General features: G+C 37.1%; 1 protein-coding gene across 1 annotated transcript in view; it reads left to right on the top strand.

Annotated features, from left to right (window-relative positions):
- Positions 1 to 20948, top strand: part of lpar1 (lysophosphatidic acid receptor 1) — a 35990-nt gene extending 15042 nt beyond the window's left edge. The window contains exons 2-3 of the mRNA XM_005814026.3: positions 2841 to 3596; positions 16335 to 20948. Of these exons, the coding sequence (XP_005814083.1) occupies positions 2858 to 3596; positions 16335 to 16651 (1056 nt within the window). The 5' untranslated portion in view covers positions 2841 to 2857 and the 3' untranslated portion in view covers positions 16652 to 20948. The remainder of the gene's footprint in view (positions 1 to 2840; positions 3597 to 16334) is intronic.
- The last annotated feature ends 2404 nt before the right edge of the window (positions 20949 to 23352 follow it).

Genomic DNA, 23352 nt, shown 5'->3' with positions numbered 1-23352 from the left:
AAAAAAAAAGTAATAGAAAAACAATATAATATAAATAAATAATATAGTTTAAATAATATTTGTTTGTTGTTATTTTACAATAAGATATGTTAAGATGGTAAAAAAATGTTTAAACCCAATCATTTATAAAACCAATTCCCATACTCTGAAGGTTCCTCTCTCGAATTGTGACCTATGGAGAAAGCTGTTACAGATGACTGATGGGTGGAATTCCAGCACGTTTGCATATATGTCGATGTACCATATAAATCATATAGTATTGCGCTGACGTCCTAGTCAAATGCATCTGCAGATGTTTTGTATAAGTCAGTGCCAGGAAATATGAGAAATGAACTGCATCTACAAAGCCCTGATTTGACTTACTTGGACTTCCTTCATACTGCCATTGGGGCACTTCAGTGCCTAAGCACTTGTTACAGATCCGCAGAGTAAGCATTTTTTCCACAATGTCAATATGCTGAGGAAGTTTGTAGCTCATGCAGCGCTGACTTCAACTGAGAGGCTTCAAACTGTATCAGCTTTTGTTTATGCAGCACTGACCCCTGAGGAAAAGGTCGTGATCTCTATTGTGGGTTAAAGTCACTTTTCTGAACTATGTGACAATTCCCCTTCAAAACATTTCCTACAAATGACATTTGCACCTAAGGTTAAGGATAATTATCGGCACACTTCAGCCTGTGTTCTCTGTTGTTTTTGTAATGCTAACATGTTTTCGTTGTATAACAGCAAGCAAATGCAGCCTTTATAGATTTTCATATCCATCAAAAGGAAACTTATGTTTAAACACCAAACGCTGACCTTTGACCAAAAACCTTTAAATCTTATCTTCTAATCTTGCCTTTCTATTCCCCTTCATTTTTTGCAATGCTGTACTCGCTGCACACTCTTTGCCTGTCTAATTTACACACAAACAAACAACCCTCTTCCAGCCCTGAGGTCCTGGTTCCGGTCTGGGGTGTGTGAGAGAGCAGCCTACGTCTGTGTAGGACTGGAGCTTATTACACCAGCACACACACACACGTTTCTGCGTGCCATGTTTGTTTGCGTGAATGAGCTGACACTAAGCAGTAGGCTCCTGGTTCTGCTTAGTTTCCTTAGGGTCCTGAGAAGCATCTTACAAGGATAGATGCTCACAGTCTTAGACTTGATGAGAAAAACATTTCTAGCTCAATTTTACACCAAAATTTATTGACACAGCTCAAACACATACACACACAAACACGTAGCCACAAGTTTATGGCTTGTCGCACATACTGGGGATTCATCCATGCACAAAAACACACCAGTCTTGTGCAGCCTTGCTGTAAACTTTGACTTGCAGACAGCAGCCAATAGACAATCATTTCAGACGCCTTGCTCTTATAAAGCTACTGCTTCTGACTTAATGGTAGCTGTTTTCCATATGTGAAGCAGTCAGGGTACCACACACACGCCCTCACATTAACAGCAAGCAAATAAACTGAGTGTAAAGCCAGAAGGATTTTTTTTTCTCCATGCTTAAGGTCTGGCTTACCAATATATACATAAAACTGTACCTAATGAAGAAGGAATCTCTTTTCCTAAAAAGAGACAAAATCATAGTTTAAGAAAGGTTACTCTGTGGAAAACAGAGACATTTTGACAGCTATTACTTGATTTAAAATATTTAGTCTGAATGCACTTTTTAACCATATGATAAACATGGACTGAAATTAATGGGATAAAGGGAGATTCACAAGATTATTCTGGTAAATTTGTATCAGACTAGTACAGACTCAAAAATTGAGATGCTTAATTACTTTGTCACCAATAGTATACTGGTTTCTAGTATTATATACATAGCCCTGCTCAAACCAGTCATTATCATCAATGTCTGTGACTAACTACTCCGGATTTACACTAAATCAAGCCGTGTCACTCAAGTATTTTTCCAAGATGCCAAAAATCTGTAATGAACTTAGCCTACCTATCATTTGCCATTATCTAAATCAGGGGTGGGCACTCCTGGTCCTCGAGGGCCGGTGTCCTGCAACTTTTAGATGCATCTCTACTTCAACACACCTGAGTCAAATAATGAGGTCGTTAACAGGACTCTGGAGAACTTGACTGCACTTAGGAGGAGATTCAGCTGTTGGATTCAGGTGTGTTGGACCAGGGAGACATCTAAGAGTTGCAGGACACCGGCCCTCGAGGACCAGGAGTGCCCACCCCTGATCTAAATACTATTCTGAATTAGGATAATGGCCATTTGCTTAATCGAATTTGAAATCCATCCATCGACTCATTTTCGTCCACTTATCTGGGGTTGGGTCGCAGCCTAAGCAGGGAGACCCAAACGTCCCTCTCCCCATGCATTTGGACCAGCTCCTCCAGGGGATTCCCAATGTGTTCCCGGGCCAGCCGAGAACCACTGTGCCTCCACTGTGTTCTGAGTCTTCCTCGGGGTCTCCTCCTGATGGGACATGCCCGGAACATTTCACCAGTGAGGCATCCTGGAGGAATCCTAACCAGATGCCCAAGCCAATATTGAATCAAAAGATTTTACTATGTAAATGGGCCGGGGTATTAATCCCAATGAAATGGTCCTTAATGTCATTTTTTTAAAGTCAGGTTCTATGGAGGTGATATCAGCAGTTGAAGTACTTTCATTGGATGCATAATTCAAAATCAAAACTTGACTTGCTTGATGAAGGTGATATGTATTCATTGCCAACTAAAACACAAAAAAGATATTCTGCTTTATACTAAAGTGAATGAAAACTTTTCTCTTTTTGTAAATCCAAAATTTTGAAATATAAAAGCATTACTTTAATAAAATGTCAATGAACCTCAATTTTAAGTTTTTTTTTTTATCCTTTCAGCAACGATCACCACCACCATGGATGAAGAGCAGTGCTACTACAACGAGACCATTGCCTTTTTCTACAACCGCAGTGAAAAGCACCTGGTTACCACCTGGAACACCGTGAGCAGGCTGGTGATGGGGCTGGGCGTCACTGTGTGCATCTTCATCATGCTCGCCAACCTTCTGGTAATGGTCGCCATCTACGTCAACAGGAGATTCCACTTCCCAATCTACTACCTGATGGCCAACCTAGCGGCTGCTGACTTTTTTGCTGGACTGGCCTACTTGTACTTAATGTTCAACACAGGACCAAACACAAGGTGGCTGAGTGTTTCAACATGGTTGTTGCGTCAAGGCTTGATCGATACCAGTCTTACAGCTTCGGTGGCCAACCTGCTGGCCATCGCCATAGAGCGTCACATCACTGTCTTCCGCATGCAGCTACATACACGTATGAGTAACCGACGTGTAGTGGTGGTGATCGTTATAATCTGGACTATGTCCATAGTGATGGGGGCAATCCCCAGTTTGGGCTGGAACTGTATCTGCGCCCTGCATAGTTGCTCCAGTATGGCACCGCTTTACAGCAACTCCTACTTGATCTTCTGGGCGGTGTTTAACCTGGTGACGTTTGTCGTGATGGTGACTCTTTACGCCCACATTTTTGTCTATGTGCGACAGAGGACCATGAGGATGTCGCGGCACAGCTCTGGGCCACGGCGCAACCGAGACACAATGATGTCTCTGCTCAAAACTGTGGTCATCGTGTTGGGTAAGAATGATCTCTTAACATTTACCTGTTTCCTTCCCTGTTTCTCTTAATCTACCCATTGTACCCTCCAAGACTATGTATGCTTCCCAAGTTGTTTTACCTTATCATGTGTTACACCATAATGAGCACCAACTAAGTTTCCATCCAAATTTTTGACTTTCTTGCTGGACTGAAATAAGAATATAGAGGGAACTTTTAAAATGTCTCAAAAATAAGAAAGAGAAAACCATTCATATTAGTCATATTTTCATCTAATGCTTTGGAACAAGCTCTATTCAATAACTTTGAAAGCATTCGTCTTAAATGGTTTTGATGAAAAGGTACACATATAAGGTTGGAAGACATTGTACCAAATTTCTTAAATTTGTGTTTAAACAGAAAATCATTTAAAATCAAGCAACATTTTCACAATTATGGAAAACTTTGAATGGATCTCTTCCATAAAAACTTAGTAAAATATACTTAAGTGTGTGTTTGCAATTAAAATCTCACAAGGTCTAAATGTCATGAAACCCTTTTCAAGCCAATACAGTGATCTGTCTTTGTGTATTTTAACTGCATAGCTTATTTCTATTGTTTTTGGGGGGGATTTTCAAAGAAAGGATCATTTTAAGACCTCCATCCTTTAATGAAATATTACTCTGAGATGAGGTTACTATGTCCCTGCTCAAAATACGTTTATGAAGCCGATTACATAGAATGTCAGACAGCATTTTCAGCCAAAATTGAGACATCAAATCTAGCGCACAATTGAGGCCCTCAATCCGATTCAAATTGCAGTAATTTTTCCCTCTGGATTCACAACAATAATGAGACAGCCCATACTCCATTTTCTGTTGATTCCCAGTGATGTTGAAAGATCTACATTTATCTGTTGATGTTCATTTAGCAGTAAATGTCTGTATCTCTGTCTAATTAGACATTTTGTTTATCATTCTAGCACTGAGTGCTACTACTGTCATCAGTCATCAGTTTCACCAAAACAATGAAAGTGTTGAATGGTTCATCTGCAAAGCTTCGGCATTCAGACCAAACACAGTGTCTGCCTAGTACGAATACAGGCGTCACATACAGTGATCTCATTCTGTGCTGTCTTTTCTCAGATATGTCACAGAGTTGGGATTCATCATGAGCAGTTAACAATGAATGTGTTCTCGATGTGTTGGGTTTTTCTAAGAACACTTTTCATTGCTATTTATCAGTGTAAGTCCAGCTACAGTCTCAAGTAAAGTATTAGACACATGTGAAATGGGACAGATTCATAGTCGAGATCTCTTTTATCCAAAATGTTAAGTGTTTTAGTAGAAAACTGATCAAATAATTAGTTTCACCTGTGACATGTGAAGCCATGTACCAAGTTGGCAATCCCAACTTACAAATTTTTTGGTGTTGGAAAAAGGCGCGACTAGAAAACGTCATAATTTACATGATACGGTCCTATCTTGGTATTTTGGTCAATAGAATTTGCAACAGTTACAAAAACACATTAAAACATGTACAGTTTCTCATCATAACACACACAAAAAAATAAGAAACCAAAGACAACAGATGAAAATCCTTTCTTTCCCAATTTTAACAGCATACCGACCAAACATAAAAGAACAGCAAAATAAAACCAACTGTTCAGGGCCATATTGTACAGAACTCCCCTAGGCCATAAAGATGTCACACACTTTCTTCAGCATTTGCAGCAGAGTTCCTCCAGCTTATCCAAAACAGACACAACCCCCTTCAGAAGGCCAAAATCATTACTTCAGCATAACCACTGTTCAAATGTGCAAATCCCTGATCTCCTACTGAGAGATCTCAGGACACACACTCCAGTGTGGAAAATTTCTGCACTACTGTAGCGCTGAAAGTTCAGAGTTCCTTCCTTTAAATGTAGTTCTAGATTGTGGTATATTAATATTATATGTTTTGAAAGACTAAAGAACTGATAATCCCGTCAGGTTTTGTGGCGAGAAATGGCTAGCACTTGTTAAATTGCCTTACATGCTGGTCATGACCTTGTTGCTTAGTATGTTTAAATAGTCTAATTCAGTGGCACCACAGATCAAATAAATTACATGGTTTGAAGTAAACAGTGATTCCCAGGAATCCTGAGTTCAGTCACTAAAAATAATTCAGAAAGGAGGAACTGTAGTAAGTTTAGTTTACTTTTGTTTATTTGTTCCTATTTCCTTTTGAAATCCACAATTTTCTTTTTCTTCTTTGAGCTCAGGTCTACTGCAATTGGAGAAAAAAAATAATGGAAATCATTAATCAAACATGACAAAACACGCTTTATGAAATGGGAATATGGTCTTAAAGCTCAATATACTTGTGTTTAAACAGATAAATTCCAGTTTCTTTGTAAAACTGACAATAGATATTTTTTTTCTGGTTGATAAATGACAGTCCTACTAAGAAGGACATTTTACCTAATATTGTTGTGTCTAAGTTGATTTTGTGCCTGCCAGTGCATGGGTTAGATGGCATCCATTTCTAATCAACATGGTCTGTTTTGAATTTAAGTTCAGAAGTGAGCAGAGTCTGACATTTTCATGTCTGAACATTTACCAGAGCAATGTTTCCATTTTGAAGGCCCCAGGACTCTTCAGTGTATAAGATTGCTTTTAGTCTTATTTTATTCATTTATCTTTTGCGTAGATTCACTCAAACCTCATAGTCGGCCAGCTCAGTGGCTACAAAGTAAGTTAGTGCAAGATTTGTGGGAAAAAGGGCTTCGGAGTGCCTGAAAACAGGATATGTTGGACCCAGACAAAACATACCAAAGGATTCCACACGATTTGTCTCCGGTGTTCTATGTTATCTCATCTTGATGTATTTGTTGTCTTTGCAGCCAGTTTTAATACAAAACAGTAGAGAGTAGAATGTTCTCTCAGTAGTAGCAGAAAACATATATTCTCAGCTGCTGGAGAGATGCTTGGTTTTATTTTTGCTTGTTTAACCCAAGAGGAAAGGGGTTTCGCTTTCTGCCTGATGGTGTGTTCTCTTTATGTTTGTGGGGTCCAGATGTGGCAAAATGTTAAATATGAAACATGTGAGTGCTTTATTTTTGCACTGCGTTTTAAAAATGTAAGCGGATGGTGAGAGGAAATATACCATAGTCTGTGTTAAGGCACTAAGAGTTACCGCTTTCTCTGTTGTCATATCTTCTTTTGAAATTATTTCAGCGAAACGTTACAAAAACTCACTAGAAACTTTACACATTGGGGTAAATGAAAATCTAAACTCATCCCAGCGTCTCTCCAGCTGCTTCTGCCTTCAGCTTCCCAAATGCCTATGTGAATCAGTTACCCTTGAAGCAATGCTAAAACTTTCCTGATAAATTATTGCACACATGTTTCAGATTCAGAGCCAACAGCTGTTGATTCCTGAGAATAGAACTTTTGGTTCATGAGATCTTTTTTTTTTTGTCTTATTAGACACACTAAGTCATAACATAAAACAGATTTGAAATAATTTGGTAGAATCTGATTACGCTTTTACATTTTGGCAAGGACTGTTTCCTTTTTACATGGATTAATTATTTCCCACTGCTACTTGAAACTGTTGTACCAAAAAGGATGTGTTTTACTTGATCAAATTTTCTACAGTAATATGAATTAAAAAACCCTCCTGGGTTGAGATTGAACATATATTAAAGAACAAAACAAAATTTAGCTAAAAAAAAACAAATCAGATTTTAACCAGTTTGTTTAATTTTGCTAACTTGTGGCAATCATAATTTATGCTTGACTTAAGACTTGAACTGTATCCTATCTCAAACTCATTTGAAAATTTTAATTTAAATTAAAATTTTATGACTTTTAGATTTTATTATCTAAATGATTACACAATTTACGGAAAATGTTTCTGTAGCTTTTTGCATCTCTGTAAACAGTGATGGCATAGTTACTTTGAAAAAAGTAATTTTAATCGAATTACTGATTACTCCTTGAAAAAGTAACTTAGTTAGATTAAAAGTAACTTTTTTTAGTTACTTTCAGCAGCTGTTAACAACAACGCCCTGCCGCCTGTGAAAATTACATTGATCTTTGCCAATACTTAATTGCAAGTTATTTTATAATGGTAACATCAACAATGTGTCTCTACTTATAAGGTTGAACTGAAGGGGAGATTGTTGTTACAACAGTACAAAAAAAAAACTGTAGTATTTTGTGTGTTCCAGTATTGTTTGGAAAACTATAAATAGGATTACAAATTACAAAATAGTAGCGCAAAATAATTTCGATGAGTAACTCCAGTCTGACTACTGGATTTGAAGTAGCAACGTGTTGGATTACTCATTACTGAAAAGTGGTCCGACGTCAGTAATGTTACTGACATCACTGCCCATGACCTCAGCGATATTAGCACCACACTCTGACGAGTTGAGCTAACCTACCATACATAATGATGAGTTTTCATCGATTTTAAGAAAAACTTACATGATCTTGACAAAAGTGGTCATATTCTCATGTTTTTCAAAATCAATATGCATAATGGTTTAATTTAAAGCCTTCTACTATTTTGAAGTGTTGATTTTCTGAAAGCCTTTATGTTTCAGTTGGCCAGTATGGGGATTGAACCCATAAAGCATCATTTTTTTATAGTAGTGTGTAGCACATTACTGTATTTAGAGAAGATCAAACATCACAAGTAACAAGACTTTATATATAAAACTGCTCATACAAAAGGAACGGACCAGTGTTACTTTATTTTTTTTTTATTTAAAGCAAGTTTCTACAGAGTTGCACTTATTTCATGTCACTGGAAGTAAAATATTACTGGCAAATTAAAGCTTCCCCGAGAGGGTGTGATCTGTTTTTATTCAGCCAGGAATCCTCTCCAGGTTCTGAGTGAGCTCATTTGGAAATACCACAGGGGATGCTGGATATTATGTCTCCTGCTCCATCTATCACTCTCCTCTGCCAACTTTGACTGAGTAGTGAGTCACATCTGTATTAACATTGCTCCTGGACTCTTTGACAGGCATTAGAGGATTTATTAAAACAAAAAAAATATCACATGATGTCAAATCTCCTATGACGTAACAACCTTATGTTACTGGTTTTGATAAATTGCTTCTCAGAGAAGAACTGCTGTAACTTCTCCTATAATCACTGCTGCCCTCCTGACTTTTGTCCTTCCTTCAGTTGTCCCTTGGGGAAACTGAGGAGAAAAATAAAATTTTGGTTACACAAATGCGCACATCTGCATAAACAGGGGTAGAAAAAACCGTGCAAAAATAAAGTCTCCCACAGTCACATAAACCTCTGAGCTTAATGGAGAACAGTCCAACAACAGATTGGCTTCATTCACGTAAAACTGATGGAAAAAAAAGAAAAACAGAACCACAATGTTGTTTATCTGTGTTGTTTACGTAACAGATGAATACACATCTGGAAATAAAACAGAAACACAAGTCAAAATAAATGTATGAAGAAAATGGAAAAAAAAAATCTTGGACTTTTGAAAATACTTTGTTGTTTTATAAAGGTCTAAATGGTCGAATTATTGAGTCATGGAGTATTTTTTGAAGAAAGATTATACAATCACTTTGTGAACAGAATTACATGGTAGTGGAAGGTATTGCAGCTCATGTTGACTCATTAAGATGCAAGTAATTCATCTAGCAGAGAGGACACATCAACACAATTCACTGTTTTTCATCAAAGAGGAAAGATGAGAAGGGAACATCAATGGATCAGGAGGTTGAGCTTTATCTGTAAACTCTATTTCTGTCTTTATAAGATGATTCAAGTTATTTAAAAAAGCTTTGTAAATAGAATAAAGAAGGATAGTGGAGCAAACAGTGGTGTTAAAGAGGGATTAGTAGGTTGAGTGGAGTGAAAAGGAGTCAGAGGTGGATGAGAGGGATGGTTGCAATAAAGAGGGTTCGTAAAGAAGGATTTGGTAGATGAAAGTGGGATGAAGAAGGATCGTAAAGAGGAATGATGAGAATGAGTAAAACAAAAGGAGAAGTGGAAAAGAGCGGTCTTAAAAAGAGAGAACAAGAATGAGTACAAAGAAAAGGGGTCAGATGGAATATAAACGGTCACACAGGTAATATTCAGCTTTCCTTCTCTCTTTTTTCTTAGCTATCACAAAATCTATGCTAAACATAATCCAGCTGTACTTCCTATTAATGTCTAAGCAGAGTATATTTTTTTTCAACTTTATTTCTTCACAGGATCACTGCATGCAAAATAACATTTGGACTACAGTTAGCTAATTTATAGGCATTGCACATTAAGTTAGTTACATTAAGTTAGTGACATTAACTTTTACATTTTTAAAAGTTGCTTTTTGTCTTATTTTATTCATTTATCTTTTACGTAGATTCACTCAAACCTCATAGTCGGCCAGCTCAGTGGTTACAAAGTAACAACAAGTAACCACTGAGCTACTTTTTACTTTTTAAAAGTAAAAAGTTGTTTTAGGTGGACCTGAAGATGATTTTATGCAGTAATCAATAAATGGCAAGCAAGTCATATTATTGCTAAAATTGCAGATATAACCATATATAGTGCTTTTATATGTACAATGAACAAACAATGATACTTTAGTTGACTTTTACAATTAATGTCTGTTTCTTTAAATCCAAGTCTCTGCTTGCAGCTTCAGGTTTGACTGAGAATATTGCTTTGCGTGAAAACGCAAAACGGTCCAATACGACAAATCTGTATCACAAGAAAACCAAAGTTCTGAAATGCAAAACACTTGGTAAATCTGACTACAGTTGAAGTGGATTAGTTGACAGCGATATTGTTACAGTAGCAAACTTTTGTTGGTTGAGTCATCCAATGGGGCCACCCATTTACAATAGAACAGTTACATGTCCCACTGCTACAATTTGGCAATCCATCAGGAGAACATTTTGTTTGAATGACCTGAACAGATACCCTTTACATTCATCTCCGCTAACCCAACAGCCCTTTCTAATTAACCATGGCAATTCCTGAATGTGTGGGCGTCTGTGTGTCAGTTGTTGGTGGTTGCAAGGGTCTTTTTTGTGAATGATTTGATTATCTTAAAGCTTGTGGTGCAGTATAAAGTCACAGTATCAGCCAATGTGGCATGCCAAGTCATACCATCCCCAAACACATGCAGCCAGATGGCATATCACTAACTTACATTTGTTTCAAAATCTCTCAGTTCGAGTGAACAGAAACAAACCAAGAACTCTTTTATGTCTGGATTTCAAAGGGAGGACTGAAAGAAATTGTTAGATGGTCCCAAATGTGTCTTCCAGACCCAGGCAATTATGTGATTTCTTTTCTGCAGTTGCATATGTGGTTTCTGGCAAACTGAGACCTGAACCAATCAGGGCTGCTTGTGAGTCAAACTCTACAATCCAGCATAAGCGTTCAAACGCGCCTGGTATGTTGATCATAATGTCACCTGTTTTCCGTGTGCTTCTGTGAATGTTTGGGTGTTGCCAAGAAGTCTTTTTTTGCACAGTGAGGCTTTTCTAATCTCTAACAATGGCTGCATCTGTCTGTTAGAGTCCCGTTTCAGCAGCATCAGTCGCTCATTTAGCCAAACTCCAAGTGCTGCCTGAACATTGATGTGGTTCTTAAAGTTTTCATGGAAAATTCTGTGTGTTTTGGGTCAAACCTTGAACCACTGTGAGGTGTCTTAATAATTCAGGAATACATATTTGGTTTACAATTAATCTCCCCAATTTGCTGTTTTTACTGTTGACCTCTTTTAATATCAGTTTTTTTTCCTTGCATTAATTTTGACAACCTATTTTACAGGTATTGTGGTGAAATATATTCTGTTTTATACAGTTGTTGAAATGGAAATAAACAGCTGGCCACTTACTTTAAGAATAAGATGTTTAACTCAGTAAATAATTAATATGTTATGAGATCTATTTTAACTTTGATAACTGATGGCATTGGTTAAGTTAATCAAGTTAAAGATATTTAAAGAGATGGATAATTTCTGATTGGTATAAGCTCTGAACATCCTGAATTGATTAGGTTTTAAAGGCAGACGGCATGATCTTCTGAACTTTGTTGGGTTATTTACATTATGTTGTTCCATCTTATGTTGCTTTTTATTTCTGTTCCTGATTAATAATCAAACCTTTACCTTACCTGTGTTGCATCCAGTAATCAAGTCCTTAGTATATAACCACTCTACAGTTTGTTCACTCGATGTCTGATCCTCCTGTTTTCCTCATTCCGTCCTACATGGTCTGTTATTAAAATATTAAAATATTCTTTACCATCTATATCATCACCCCCTGGGTCTTTTGGGGTTCTCCACAACGTCAAATTGTGACACCAACGTTTGAAACTTGGCTTTTGTATTCTTTGCTGTCTGAATACAAAAGCCAAGTGCGTTCGTAGTAAGGCACTTATGGTTGCATTGCATAGACTCAGAGTAGAAACCACAAGCACATACATAAAACCACCCACAGAATCAAGAAGTTGCAGCAAAGTGTTTGATATGTAGGCAAAAATTTAAGTAATGCTTCAAATCACCTTTGGAAAATAGGCACAATTTGCAAGCTATATTTGTCGAACTCAAAAGATACCATTACTCTGAATTTGTTTTTGTTTGCTTGCTTTGAACAAAAATTCAAAAGTCGGGTTCAAAAACCAGAAGCTTCACTTGCAAATGAGTCACTGCTGAGCAACAACTCTGCAGATAAATTATGCACTGAGGGGAAGAACAAAATATTACCGTAAAGGAAGTCGGTATACTTGGAGCCAAAAACATGATTCTGAGTTTGACACTTTGTTCATTGGTGAAACCATTACAAGAACCCCCTCTCACAGCACACCATAATCCCCTTTATCATTAACTAAACACCCAGTGACTAAACATGAACTTTTATTTAAGCTTCATTTTGTTTGGAAACCCTGATATAGAAAAGAGTAGGAAAGAGAAAAAAACATTTCTGCAGAGAAGCCACTGAGCTATATAGAGATGATGGTCACAACCACAGAGGATAGCGTGGTTTAAAAAAATGAGCTAAATTGAGAGTGAGATAGACAAAAAATGACAGAATGAGGCAAAAGATTATGGACAGAGAAGTAACTTGAGTAGGCAGGGGATGACATGAAAAACTGAAAATAAAAAAGCAAGCAGTAGATAAGACAGGAAACCAAAGCAGCTGCGGAAAAGAGGCAGAAAACGGCAAACAAAAATATAAGTGGAAGGAGAACAAGAGAGCAGTAATGCAATAATGAGTTCTTATGGATTTAAGCATGAGGGAGTAATCACTTTAGCTGAAACCTTAGCTAACATGACACATGAGAAATAATTGGAAAGCTTCATTAAGGGAAAATATTGCCAAGATAGCAGTTTGAGTCAAAAGCTCTTCATTGACTCAAACTTGTGTTTTATGTTTCACATTAACTTATTTGATTTTTGAGTTAGAAATAAAAATTTATTTGTATATTGGATTAGCTTTGGAAATATGGAGGATTAAATTCTGCCAAGTTACGCAAATCCTAAGCACATCTTTTCGTAATTCTATAAAAACACTTATCAGCACATATCCTTGTATATAACACAACAGGAGCAAAGTGAGTTTAGCTCACTGGACCTACCAGAACACGGACAGATCCGATTAACTGTCAACATTAATGTCTTTTGCCATGACCACGATGTTTTCCTGTTATTTGCAGGGTAATATGTGCCTGGTTCAGACTGTTAGCTGCAGGGCACTGACAATGGGAGTGGGGATGGATGTTTGTCACACAATGGATGCAACATCCACATTACCTTATAGTGATTATCATGGATTTTGCTTCAGACAAAAACTGTCAAATATTTCCCTGTAATGTCAAATGCAGTATTGTGTTGACCAATTTTGTTGTATTTTCTTTTATCACAACCACAGCCCATCATAAGTAACTTGTAAGTGAATTTCTGCAACTGTTGGCATCAGTGTTTAATCTGAGTTCAATACTTAATGCTTAGCCATTTCTAAAGCCTCTTTGTATTAAGGAATCTAAAATCTACTATGTTTATCCCAACATGAAGTTAAATATTGTCGTAGCTCACATCATCCAAGTAGCTAGAAAATGATTATGGGTGGTGATTTTGTGGGCAGAAAGATTTTCCAGTACAGTCAGTCTTGCGCTGTTGTTGGCAAACACTGCTAATCCACCTCATTTGCTTTTGCAGCTCCTCTCTGTTTCTGTACATCTCTCTCTGGTCATGTGGCTATAAGGCCAGGCAGAAAGATGCTGTAGTCGGGGATATGCTGATGGCTTGAATGTCATCCTTTTCTCTCTGGTACTGATCTACATCAAAGAATAATCATTTTAAACTTGTCTTATAAACTTCTATGTATTTTATTGTGATTTTACACTGTATTACAGACCAAGACAGTAAGTAGCAGTACTAAGCAATGGGTTATTTTATCTTTAATCTGTTTTAAAGGCTAACAAGATAGAAAAAAAGTACCTACAGTCATAGCAAAGAGTATGTGACTGTAAATCAAGAGATGAACAATAGCTACAGTGTCTGGTAGCAACACTTATTAGGCCTAACAACAGATTGTCTATTGGATTTTAAGCCACCCTTGGAGTTGTCTGTTCTCTCTCGACTGTTTCTTAAAATCCTAATAAACACTTTGAAACCACATGTAGTCATGTGGCATAACATGTAAAGGTTGAAGGTGAATAGACAGCTTTGCACTCAAACATTCTTGAAGCTTTGCCAAACAGATTTATTCCATATTCTTAGGGTATTTCAGGAAACAAAAGGCTGATGTCTCGTAAAAGGAGAAATAAATGCATTCCTGAAATATGAGCGGTCACTGTGACTGAACCGAACCACATTTCAGTAACAGATAAGACATCAAAACGATGAAAAGCAGAAGGAACACAATGATTCAGCTATTGGAGAAAAGCTGTTGCTGTAAGTGCCAAAACAGATCTCCTTTTAACAACAGCAGCAATAACTACTTAGTGATTAATTTTCTAATGAAACGAAGATTTATCTGATATCTGTACGACTTGCAGATGTTCTTCCTTCTCTGTATGCGCCATGTTTTTGCATCGCTACACTTCTCTCCGTTCAGAAAGTGCTGCTGTATTTCAATAGGTTGTGACTGCATGGTGTTATATCACATTGGTCTCTATTATTTCTGTGACATCATGCCCACTTCTGTTTAATATTTATTCATTTTGAGTTTTCTTCTGTCAATGTTGCTTTCAAAGTAGTTCAGGTCTTTCTAAGAAGCTCTAAAGGTTCTTTCCAGACACTAACAGCATGCAAAGTAGATTACCATACATTTCAACCTTTTCCACACCAGCTTCAGTATGTTTATTTACTTTTCTCCAGTGACTTTCCACTTAGCCTGCCCCTTTTCCCTCCTTGTGGCATTTTCAAGAGGTAACGAGGGAAAAGGAGAAAAAAAGTTGTTTTTTTTTTCTTTACACTTTGTGAGGAAAGGTACTTTTTTATTATATATCACAAGGTAAACAAACTCATTGTAAATATTTGATTAAAAGTTGTCTTTTATTTTATTCCAAAAGATAAACATGTTTCATTCTTTCGCAGCGCAAGAGTACATTATTAGGTTTCTTCTCTTTTCCTTATTCATTTCTTTATTTTTGACCATGTTGTGTTCAAATGTAAGCTGTTTCCTTGGTGATTCAAATAGTACTTGAGATATTTTGTATACTGGGTTGTGAAGCATTCAGGAAATGCAACTACTTCTGCAGAATCTGGAGAGTCTGCTTGCATAGCTGGGAAGTGAGATCAAGCCTTTTTACTGCAGCTGCTGCCTAAACAGCACAAACGGATAACAGGCTGGACCGTCGGCTCTCTCTTTCCCAACTCTTTCTCCACTTGCACAATTCCTAATTGAGTTTTTCTTTTATAGTCTCAAGAGACTAATGTCCTGCAGTTGTCTTGCAGAAATGACAAAGACATGACAGAAATGACAGATCTAAAAGAAAAAAAATGGAATTGGGAAAAAAAAGATGCAACAGTAAAAGAATGTTTGAAAATTGTTTGGAAACAACATACATTTGAATATTAGTAGAACAAAGTAGAAGTCCAGATTCATTATGTCTTAAAGTGGTAGAAGTGTCTATTATTCAAAATGTTTTATCTCAGGGGGTTATGAGGACTCAAAAGTTTAAAAGGCTGGTAACATCCAAGCAGTTTGTGGAAAAAAATAATCAAGACAATAAAATGACACTTTCTGTATTATACTATCCTCAATCAGCTTCAGTGTACACAGGTTGCACATATGTAAACAATTTCACAGAATTATCCCAAAAGAAAACTACTGGGCCGTCCCAAAAAAAAAGTGTAAAACATGGGCTGTGTGTCCATATTTTACTAGTTACAAGAAAAGCTTTCAGTGCTGTTTTGCACTTATGGAGCATTATAAATACCCACTAATGTATTGCAGCCATAATTCAAAACATTTCAAAGGCACTTTGAAACAAAATCACTTTCCTTTCATTCTACATTATTAGAAGTGACTCAGATGAGGTCAGAGAGTGTTGCAGGTTCCTTGTATTGTCAATAACAATGTGGTTATTAAGTGGTGGAGATCTATTGACAATAATCTTGTTTGCTAGCAACAGACAAAAAAAGAATTTCCTTAGTTGATACTGTGGCTTCCTGTTGACTGACACCTAAATCATTGTTTGGAAGCATGTTCTCAATTATTACAAATGAATCTAGTCTGTTATTTTTTTAGCACACTCCTAATGACAGCTTTGATACTTGCACACACATCTAATACATGTTTTGTGTCTTTAGGTGCCTTTATAATCTGTTGGACCCCAGGCTTGGTCCTCATACTTCTCGATGTCTTCTGCTCCAGCTGCACTGTCCTCAACTATGAGAAGTTCTTCCTGCTCCTTGCCGAGTTCAACTCGGCTATGAATCCTATCATCTACTCATACCGGGACAAGGAGATGAGCGCCACCTTCAAGCAGATCTTGTGCTGCCAGCGGCAGGAGAACGTCAATGGGACGGTGGTGGATGGATCCGACCGCTCGGCGTCTTCGGTCAACCATACGGTGCTGGGCACTGGCAGCGTCCATCACCATCACAATGAGCACTCGGTGGTTTGAAATGATTGCAAAAAGGAAGTCTGAAAGTTGCAGCTGTTCTGCCTGAGACTAGGTAAATATTAAACGAGGGGTGTGAATGTGACAGATCATAGACTGCTGTTTGAATTTACGAACAGATGACACAAACTGATGATCAGCATGATGGCGAGATCAATGAAGAAACAGCAGGAAAAGAAGAATGGAAGTAAAAAGAATGATGGAAAGACCATATGAAGGAAGAGGGGAAGTCTAATGTTCGGGGACTCTGACAGGGTGTTCGTATTTTTGTTTAGCTGTATGTTGTTTTTTTTGTGTTAAGTGTTTTTTTTTACAAGCAAAGATGATATGAATTATTTAAGTAATCTGTGAAATGGTAATGCCAGTATAACCATTCTATTTCTCCATTCAGTCTGTTTAACTGTGGAACTACTACACTTCTAGACACACCAAGACAAAACTGTTGAGACCCATTTCCATGTTACCTTTCCCCATAACAGAGGCATAAATAGACTCCTCATAGATTCACCGTCATTCTAGTATCTGAACAGAAGCTGCTTCATGATTATGTCATGTGATGGAGCAGATGGACTGTACGGTTAATAATAAAAACAGTATCAACTTCACACATCATCAGTTTCAATCTTTGATCATTTTTTGACAGTCTTGAAAAAGTCTAGCATCTGTGAGATTAGATTAAAATTCCAAATACCAAAAGAAACCTAGATTTTTTTTCTTTAGTTCTGTTACACAGTTTTGATTTGTCCGATATATTTGTTGCATTGATTAGCTCAAGTCTCCAGAGAAAAATAGTCTTTTCATTTGCAGAACCAGCAGTGAATTTGGAGACATTTGTGCCATTTTGCTCTTTACTTAACCTATTTCATTTCTATGTTCATAAGCCGTTGCATAAAATCTTATTTCTTTGCAAGTAAGTAAAACCACATAAACAATGGACAATAAACCAGACTTTAATTCTCCCTACCTATGTCAGTTAGAATTACCAAAATAATTTCTTATTTCAGCATTTGGCAAATGGTAAAAATTGTATGATTATTTCAGATTTATCACAGTTCTTGTTCAGACAGTGTCAAACTATATATTTTTTCTTATTACTATGCTGGCCTTACAACCACAGTGTATAAAGATTCAGTTGTGTGTGTTTCTTTATGCTAGTTATGAAGACATTAAGGGATTGTTTAAGGGATTCCACTGCATTGCAGTAAAATGCAGTGACAAGTTAATATCGTAGATGGCAACAAACCGGTAAATGTGCTCAGTTGGCTACATCATTAGACCTGTTCTGATGTGTTTTTTACCTCTAGAGATAAACATGGCTATGTTCCTAGTGTTTTTAATCTGATTTAACCTACTGGGCTGTATATTTTAAAGAAATATTGGTTTCTCCAATACCTATAACTTGGTTATTCCAACTTATAGGTAGGGTTATACTTTACCAAAGCATTTACATTACATTTTCTATCATCTGTTTAGAAACAAACTGAAGATGATGCTGAGATGACTCTCTGCTTAAACGTTTGTCTCAACATGACATCAGGTCGAGTGAAATAAATAAGCATAAACAAATTTGCACTCAGACAAAATAATGACAAAATTCTCAGAAAATGGAAGGCTTATAAAGTCACCTACTGGCAGAGTAGAAGCCTGACTAAGACTCTGCAGTCATGCTTGGAGCTGTGTCACACTTACTTCAGACAGAGTGGTGCTGTGACTGTGCCACTAGCAGAGCCAATAAAACTCCAGTCACACATAGTTCTGATGAGCAATTTCCTCAAAGGTCTGCTGTTTCAAGATGATTCGCAGTCAGTTAGTGTCGCAAGCATTATGCCAGGCTTAAACAAAAACCATTTCACCTTTCTATGGAAATGTATGTTCTAATTATGGTCTCAGCAACTGTTCCTCCAGGGGGACCACAAGCTTGTGTTAAATACACTCTGTTGAATGTTGTTAAGTTACAAGAAAGGGAATTCCCTAAACGTTTGCTGTAACGTTGTTACTAATCACATAAGCAAGGTCACATGTATATAAAAGTATGTAGTTTGATTAAGTAGCAGCAGATGAGATGACAAACTCTTACAGTATTCGTCAAACTAATTTGTTGAATTTGTGAAATACACGTATTATTGTCAAAGTTCTGACTTTACCTTGGTGTCTTGTGCTAGACTCTCTTGGATTGAAAGAATAAAATAGTCATTTGGTAGTCTTTTAGCATTACTGAAAATAGACCATGAGAACATTTGTTTTTGAAAGACACGTAGACTGAATCAAAAGAGGGTCCAAAATAAATTGGTGAATAGAAGAGATTTTTTTTTTCTTTGTTTTTTTGCAACTGTTCTGCATCGGGTACATTCTGAAGCATTGAAATGATTAATAAATAGAGTCAGCTATGCCACACTTTGTGTAGCAAAATCTAATGTATGAATAATGTACGTCTGTTTCAAAAAGAATGGGGTTATTTGCCCCTTCACCAATCTGTTCCCACAGATAACAGGAGCCCAAAATGTTTTTGGTACTTTCAAGACTGCTTTTGCTTTTGCCATTTCTCAAGCTTAAATGATTCAGATCATTAATTTTAAACAAAGATAACACAAGTAAATACAAAAATATCTTCATGTAATAATTTCATGTATTGTTAATTGCATCTAAGCCAATCTGACCCTAAATGTAATTACCAACACTATGGATGAATTTTGACCCTCTCTTCTCTACTGGATTGTTTTTTTTTTTGTTTGTTTTTCATCTCACTGGAGACTGAAAAAAGCATTTTAGAGCATAAACATTTTAGGTAATGCTAAAAGATTATGTACATGAAAATTTAACATAGCTAGTCTAACTAAATGATCGATTTGGTGGTTTTAACTGTAATCTAAACTTCTAAAATATAAATTAAATAATCAATAGCAGCAAGAAAAGTACCAACACAAAGTATTATACAGCTAATACTAATGCGTAAATTTGGATTCATGGACATGCTTAAATTTCAGTTAAACATGTCATTTTTCAACCAACATGTTTCCAATTTATTTCAACTTAATTCTTTTCTTTCAGGTAAATTAAAGATGAAGCACTGTTGTGAATTGCACCTTACTCAAAGCTGTCAAGTTGGGGGTTTTTCTCTTTCTGTCATGTCAAGATGATTGGTGCTTTATTTTGTCTGATTGTTTTTTACACATTTAAAAGGGAGATTTAAAAAATACCTTGTCTTTTTAAATAAAAATGAAATATCAAATTTGCCCTACCTGTTCATCTGGACACTGGTTTGCGCTCTTCACTTCGGTAACTGCATACCTAAAGACCTTTTCTGTGCTGTCATCCTTCACATTCACATTTTTTCTGACTAATGAATTATTCAGCTTATTATAGCAAACTAAATAAACTGTCATTGCTTGTCTGTTTACTATTGTGTCACTCTGCATGCCCTTGTAAGTATAATTGTACAGTTTTCTTAAATATGTCTAAAATATGCTATTCCAAAGTTAATCGCGAAAAAGTGAAACATTTTTGTTGGATTTCATTGTCATATTTTGCCCAAATGTACTGTAGGAATGTATTTGTGGTTTGATGGCATCTATTTTCTGCTGTGAATGAAGTGAATTTTCTGATGGCCCTATAAAAATTCTTACTTTTTTTCACTTGCTTAAAGCTAGCTTTGTGAGTGCAGTGCATTCCAGTTTGTTTAGAAAAGTAACCTAACACTAGACTTAGTTGGTTGGAAGTCTCAAGCTTGTCTCACCTTCACACAAGTCCAGAAGTGTTTCCATGTAACTACATCCAACAGTGGTTTCACAGAGCAGAGTGAGAAGTGAAACCCCTGGAGTTGAACAAGAACGGCAGGTGGTGTTAAGTTATCGTTACAGTCTGCTAGTACTCTGGCGTTTTACTGGAGCAAGGAATGTTACTCTTAAGGGCAATGTACATGTCTCAACACTAATTTTCTACCGTAAATCTTTTTTTTTTCATGACCTGTCCATTTCTGTTCAGATTAGCATGATGTGCCTCATTTGTAGTTTTGTGGTGAATTGGTGTTTATTGTGGCCATTTACTGCTGTTGTTTGGCACAGCTAGCTTGCATAGCAAGTTTTATCAAGCGCAATTCTCATTCTCAAAACCTTAAAAATGCCAAACCTTTCTGTACCAGTAGTATTAGTGTGTAAATGTGACACGTTTCTTCTTCTTATTATTGATATTATTGAAATGGATTTTCAATAAAATTAATACATCAAACGTCAATGCCAATGAATATACACCCAAAGCAATCGTGTTGATATTTCAAAAACAATAAAACAAAACATTAGAAACATTCTAACTCGTGTGTGGGGTTTGTGGTTTGATTTATGTGTTGAACAGGATCAAATGAAAAAAACATAGTTTGGTCTTGCCAGGGCTGTTCCTCTGTTATCTGCTTCTGTTTCTGTTTCCATGGCACCTAGGAAGCTCGGACAGGGAACACTGAGGGTTCTTGATACACAGACGCAATAATGCATGAACCTTGAGCTACTTCACACATTTTCGACAGCCTTGGTCTTCACTAGGTGTCTCGGCACCAGTCTGCTTTGCATTTTAACACCTTCCAGCTTCAGGAAGGATATGCTGAAAATAAAGCTTCTGAAACAACTATTGGCTGGCATTTTAGACTTGATTGTAGCTAGGAAATAAATATAATATGCTACTCTTGTGCAAACAGAATGTGGTTATCAAAGTGACAGCATAACATTCTGACTCGAATGCATATACTGTATGTTAAAGGGGCAGTATTGTGTTTTTCAGCAACATAGTGCCATTTTACTGCACAGTCAATTAACTATTAACTTCAGTTGTTATAAAAATTATACATATATATAAATAATAAAACAAAAGACACTTGATTGTAAATTAATGCCTTAAATTGGGTCTCTGTCTCTAAGAAACGTTTGCTTTTTCTGATGTTCCACCTTCAGGAAGTCATCACACCACTACTCCTCTATTAACCATTTAACAACATTTTATTCGCCAGTGTTTCACTCAGAAGTAGCTTGCATATTGAGATCAGCAAATTTGCCATTCCATCAAGTGTTTGCTAATTACTGGTGGCTAGTCTATAGGAGCTGAGTGGGAGAGTCGCAGGAGAGGGGAGCTCTGTAATGCGGAAACTTGGAACAATGGAATCTGCATCTCCGAGGACGAGCTTCATCCTCAAAGTCGGCGCTAGATAAAAAAATGGGATCCACCTGCAGTAGTAGTGAAAAATATCCTTTTTTTCCTTTTTTTTAAAGGCAACGATCAGTCAAAGTTTTGTTGCCTACAACAAGCAAAATCATGTTGATTGTTTAGCACGACTGTCTCCAGTGTCTCATGAAGGGAGAAGAGAGACCTGGTTCTTACTCAATATTCTAGGTGTAACTTGAGATGAATAAATGTTTATTTATGGCCAATTTGAGATTTGAAACCAAATCTGCATGGTACTGACAAGGACTAGGCTGCTTGAGTGATTAACTCCAATGTTTAGATAGAAATGGTCAAGGACAGTTCTGTGTCCAGTGGCACAATATGAAATACATCGGAGACCTTACAGCAGTGGGTAAATTTTTTTTTTTTTTTGGAAAGAGTGACATGTTTTTGCGTGGGTGTCCGCTATCTACTGTTTATTGTTCCACAGTTTTGGAGTGTTTGCCTCCAGCTGACTGATATATGCCTCCTTACTTCCTGTTGCTCCTGAATGGACCAATGAAAGCCAACATGGCCAAGCAGGAAATACCGCCAGTCGCTGACTGAAGGGGATGTCACAGCACTGTCAGGTCAACATGGACACTTTCCATGATTCTTATTATGGTTTGCTGAAAAGCAAAATTGCTCCCCGTGCTCAAAAATTCACAAGTTGAAAGGACAGAATTCCATATTTTCTTGCAACCTGCGCCACTCAGACAGTGAGCAAGTTTATAACAACTAAACTTCAAAGATTCACTCGCCCAAAGGAGAATATTATTACGGCAAAACAGGAAGGGATTCTTAACTCTAATAATGTTGAGATGCCAAACTCCAAGAGCTGCTTTACCCAGCTGTGAGAAAGGTTAGAGCTTTATTTGAATAAACCTTTTGTTTGGAGGAGGAATTACTGACTCAGTGTGAATGAAGACCAATTAACCATATGTAGAGTCATATGTAGCCGTCCTTGTGACGCATTTTGACAAAAACATTTTGAAGACAGAGAAGTAATGAGGACACAAAATTATCTGAAGTTAGACCAAAAAGACTTATTTATGAGGGAAAAGCAAGGCAAAGCAATGAAAGGAAAGGCAAGGAAAAATCTGAAATAAGGTCCAGATGTTGAGGAGGTGAAAAGTGAGGCGGCATAGGAGGAAGTGGGAGAGGGAGAGACTGAGCTGCAGTTTATGTCGAAAAGAAGAGAGATGACCGGTCCAAGGCCAAACTCCTTGCTGCCTTGTCCAAACAGTTTACACTGGGTATCCCCAATCTACATACACACATAGACGCATACACACAGGCACACAAGCCAGTACATGCGAACACACAGAGAGTGCACTGAATCCATGAAGCTTTCACAGGCACACCCATGCAGTGACAAAACATGTTGGCAAAGATGTAAAAAAACAGAACGTTATGCAAGACATCTCATTTATTTGTGCATAGTTATGCAAACAGAAATTAAATTTACAAAGACATTGAATTGCACAGTCTTTTATTACCAAAGGCCGCCCTTACAATCC

This window comes from Xiphophorus maculatus, chromosome 8, assembly GCF_002775205.1.
Source record: "Xiphophorus maculatus strain JP 163 A chromosome 8, X_maculatus-5.0-male, whole genome shotgun sequence".
Taxonomy (NCBI): domain Eukaryota; kingdom Metazoa; phylum Chordata; class Actinopteri; order Cyprinodontiformes; family Poeciliidae; genus Xiphophorus; species Xiphophorus maculatus.
Note: the sequence above shows the minus strand (reverse complement) of the source record. Positions and strands in the feature narration are given on the sequence as shown.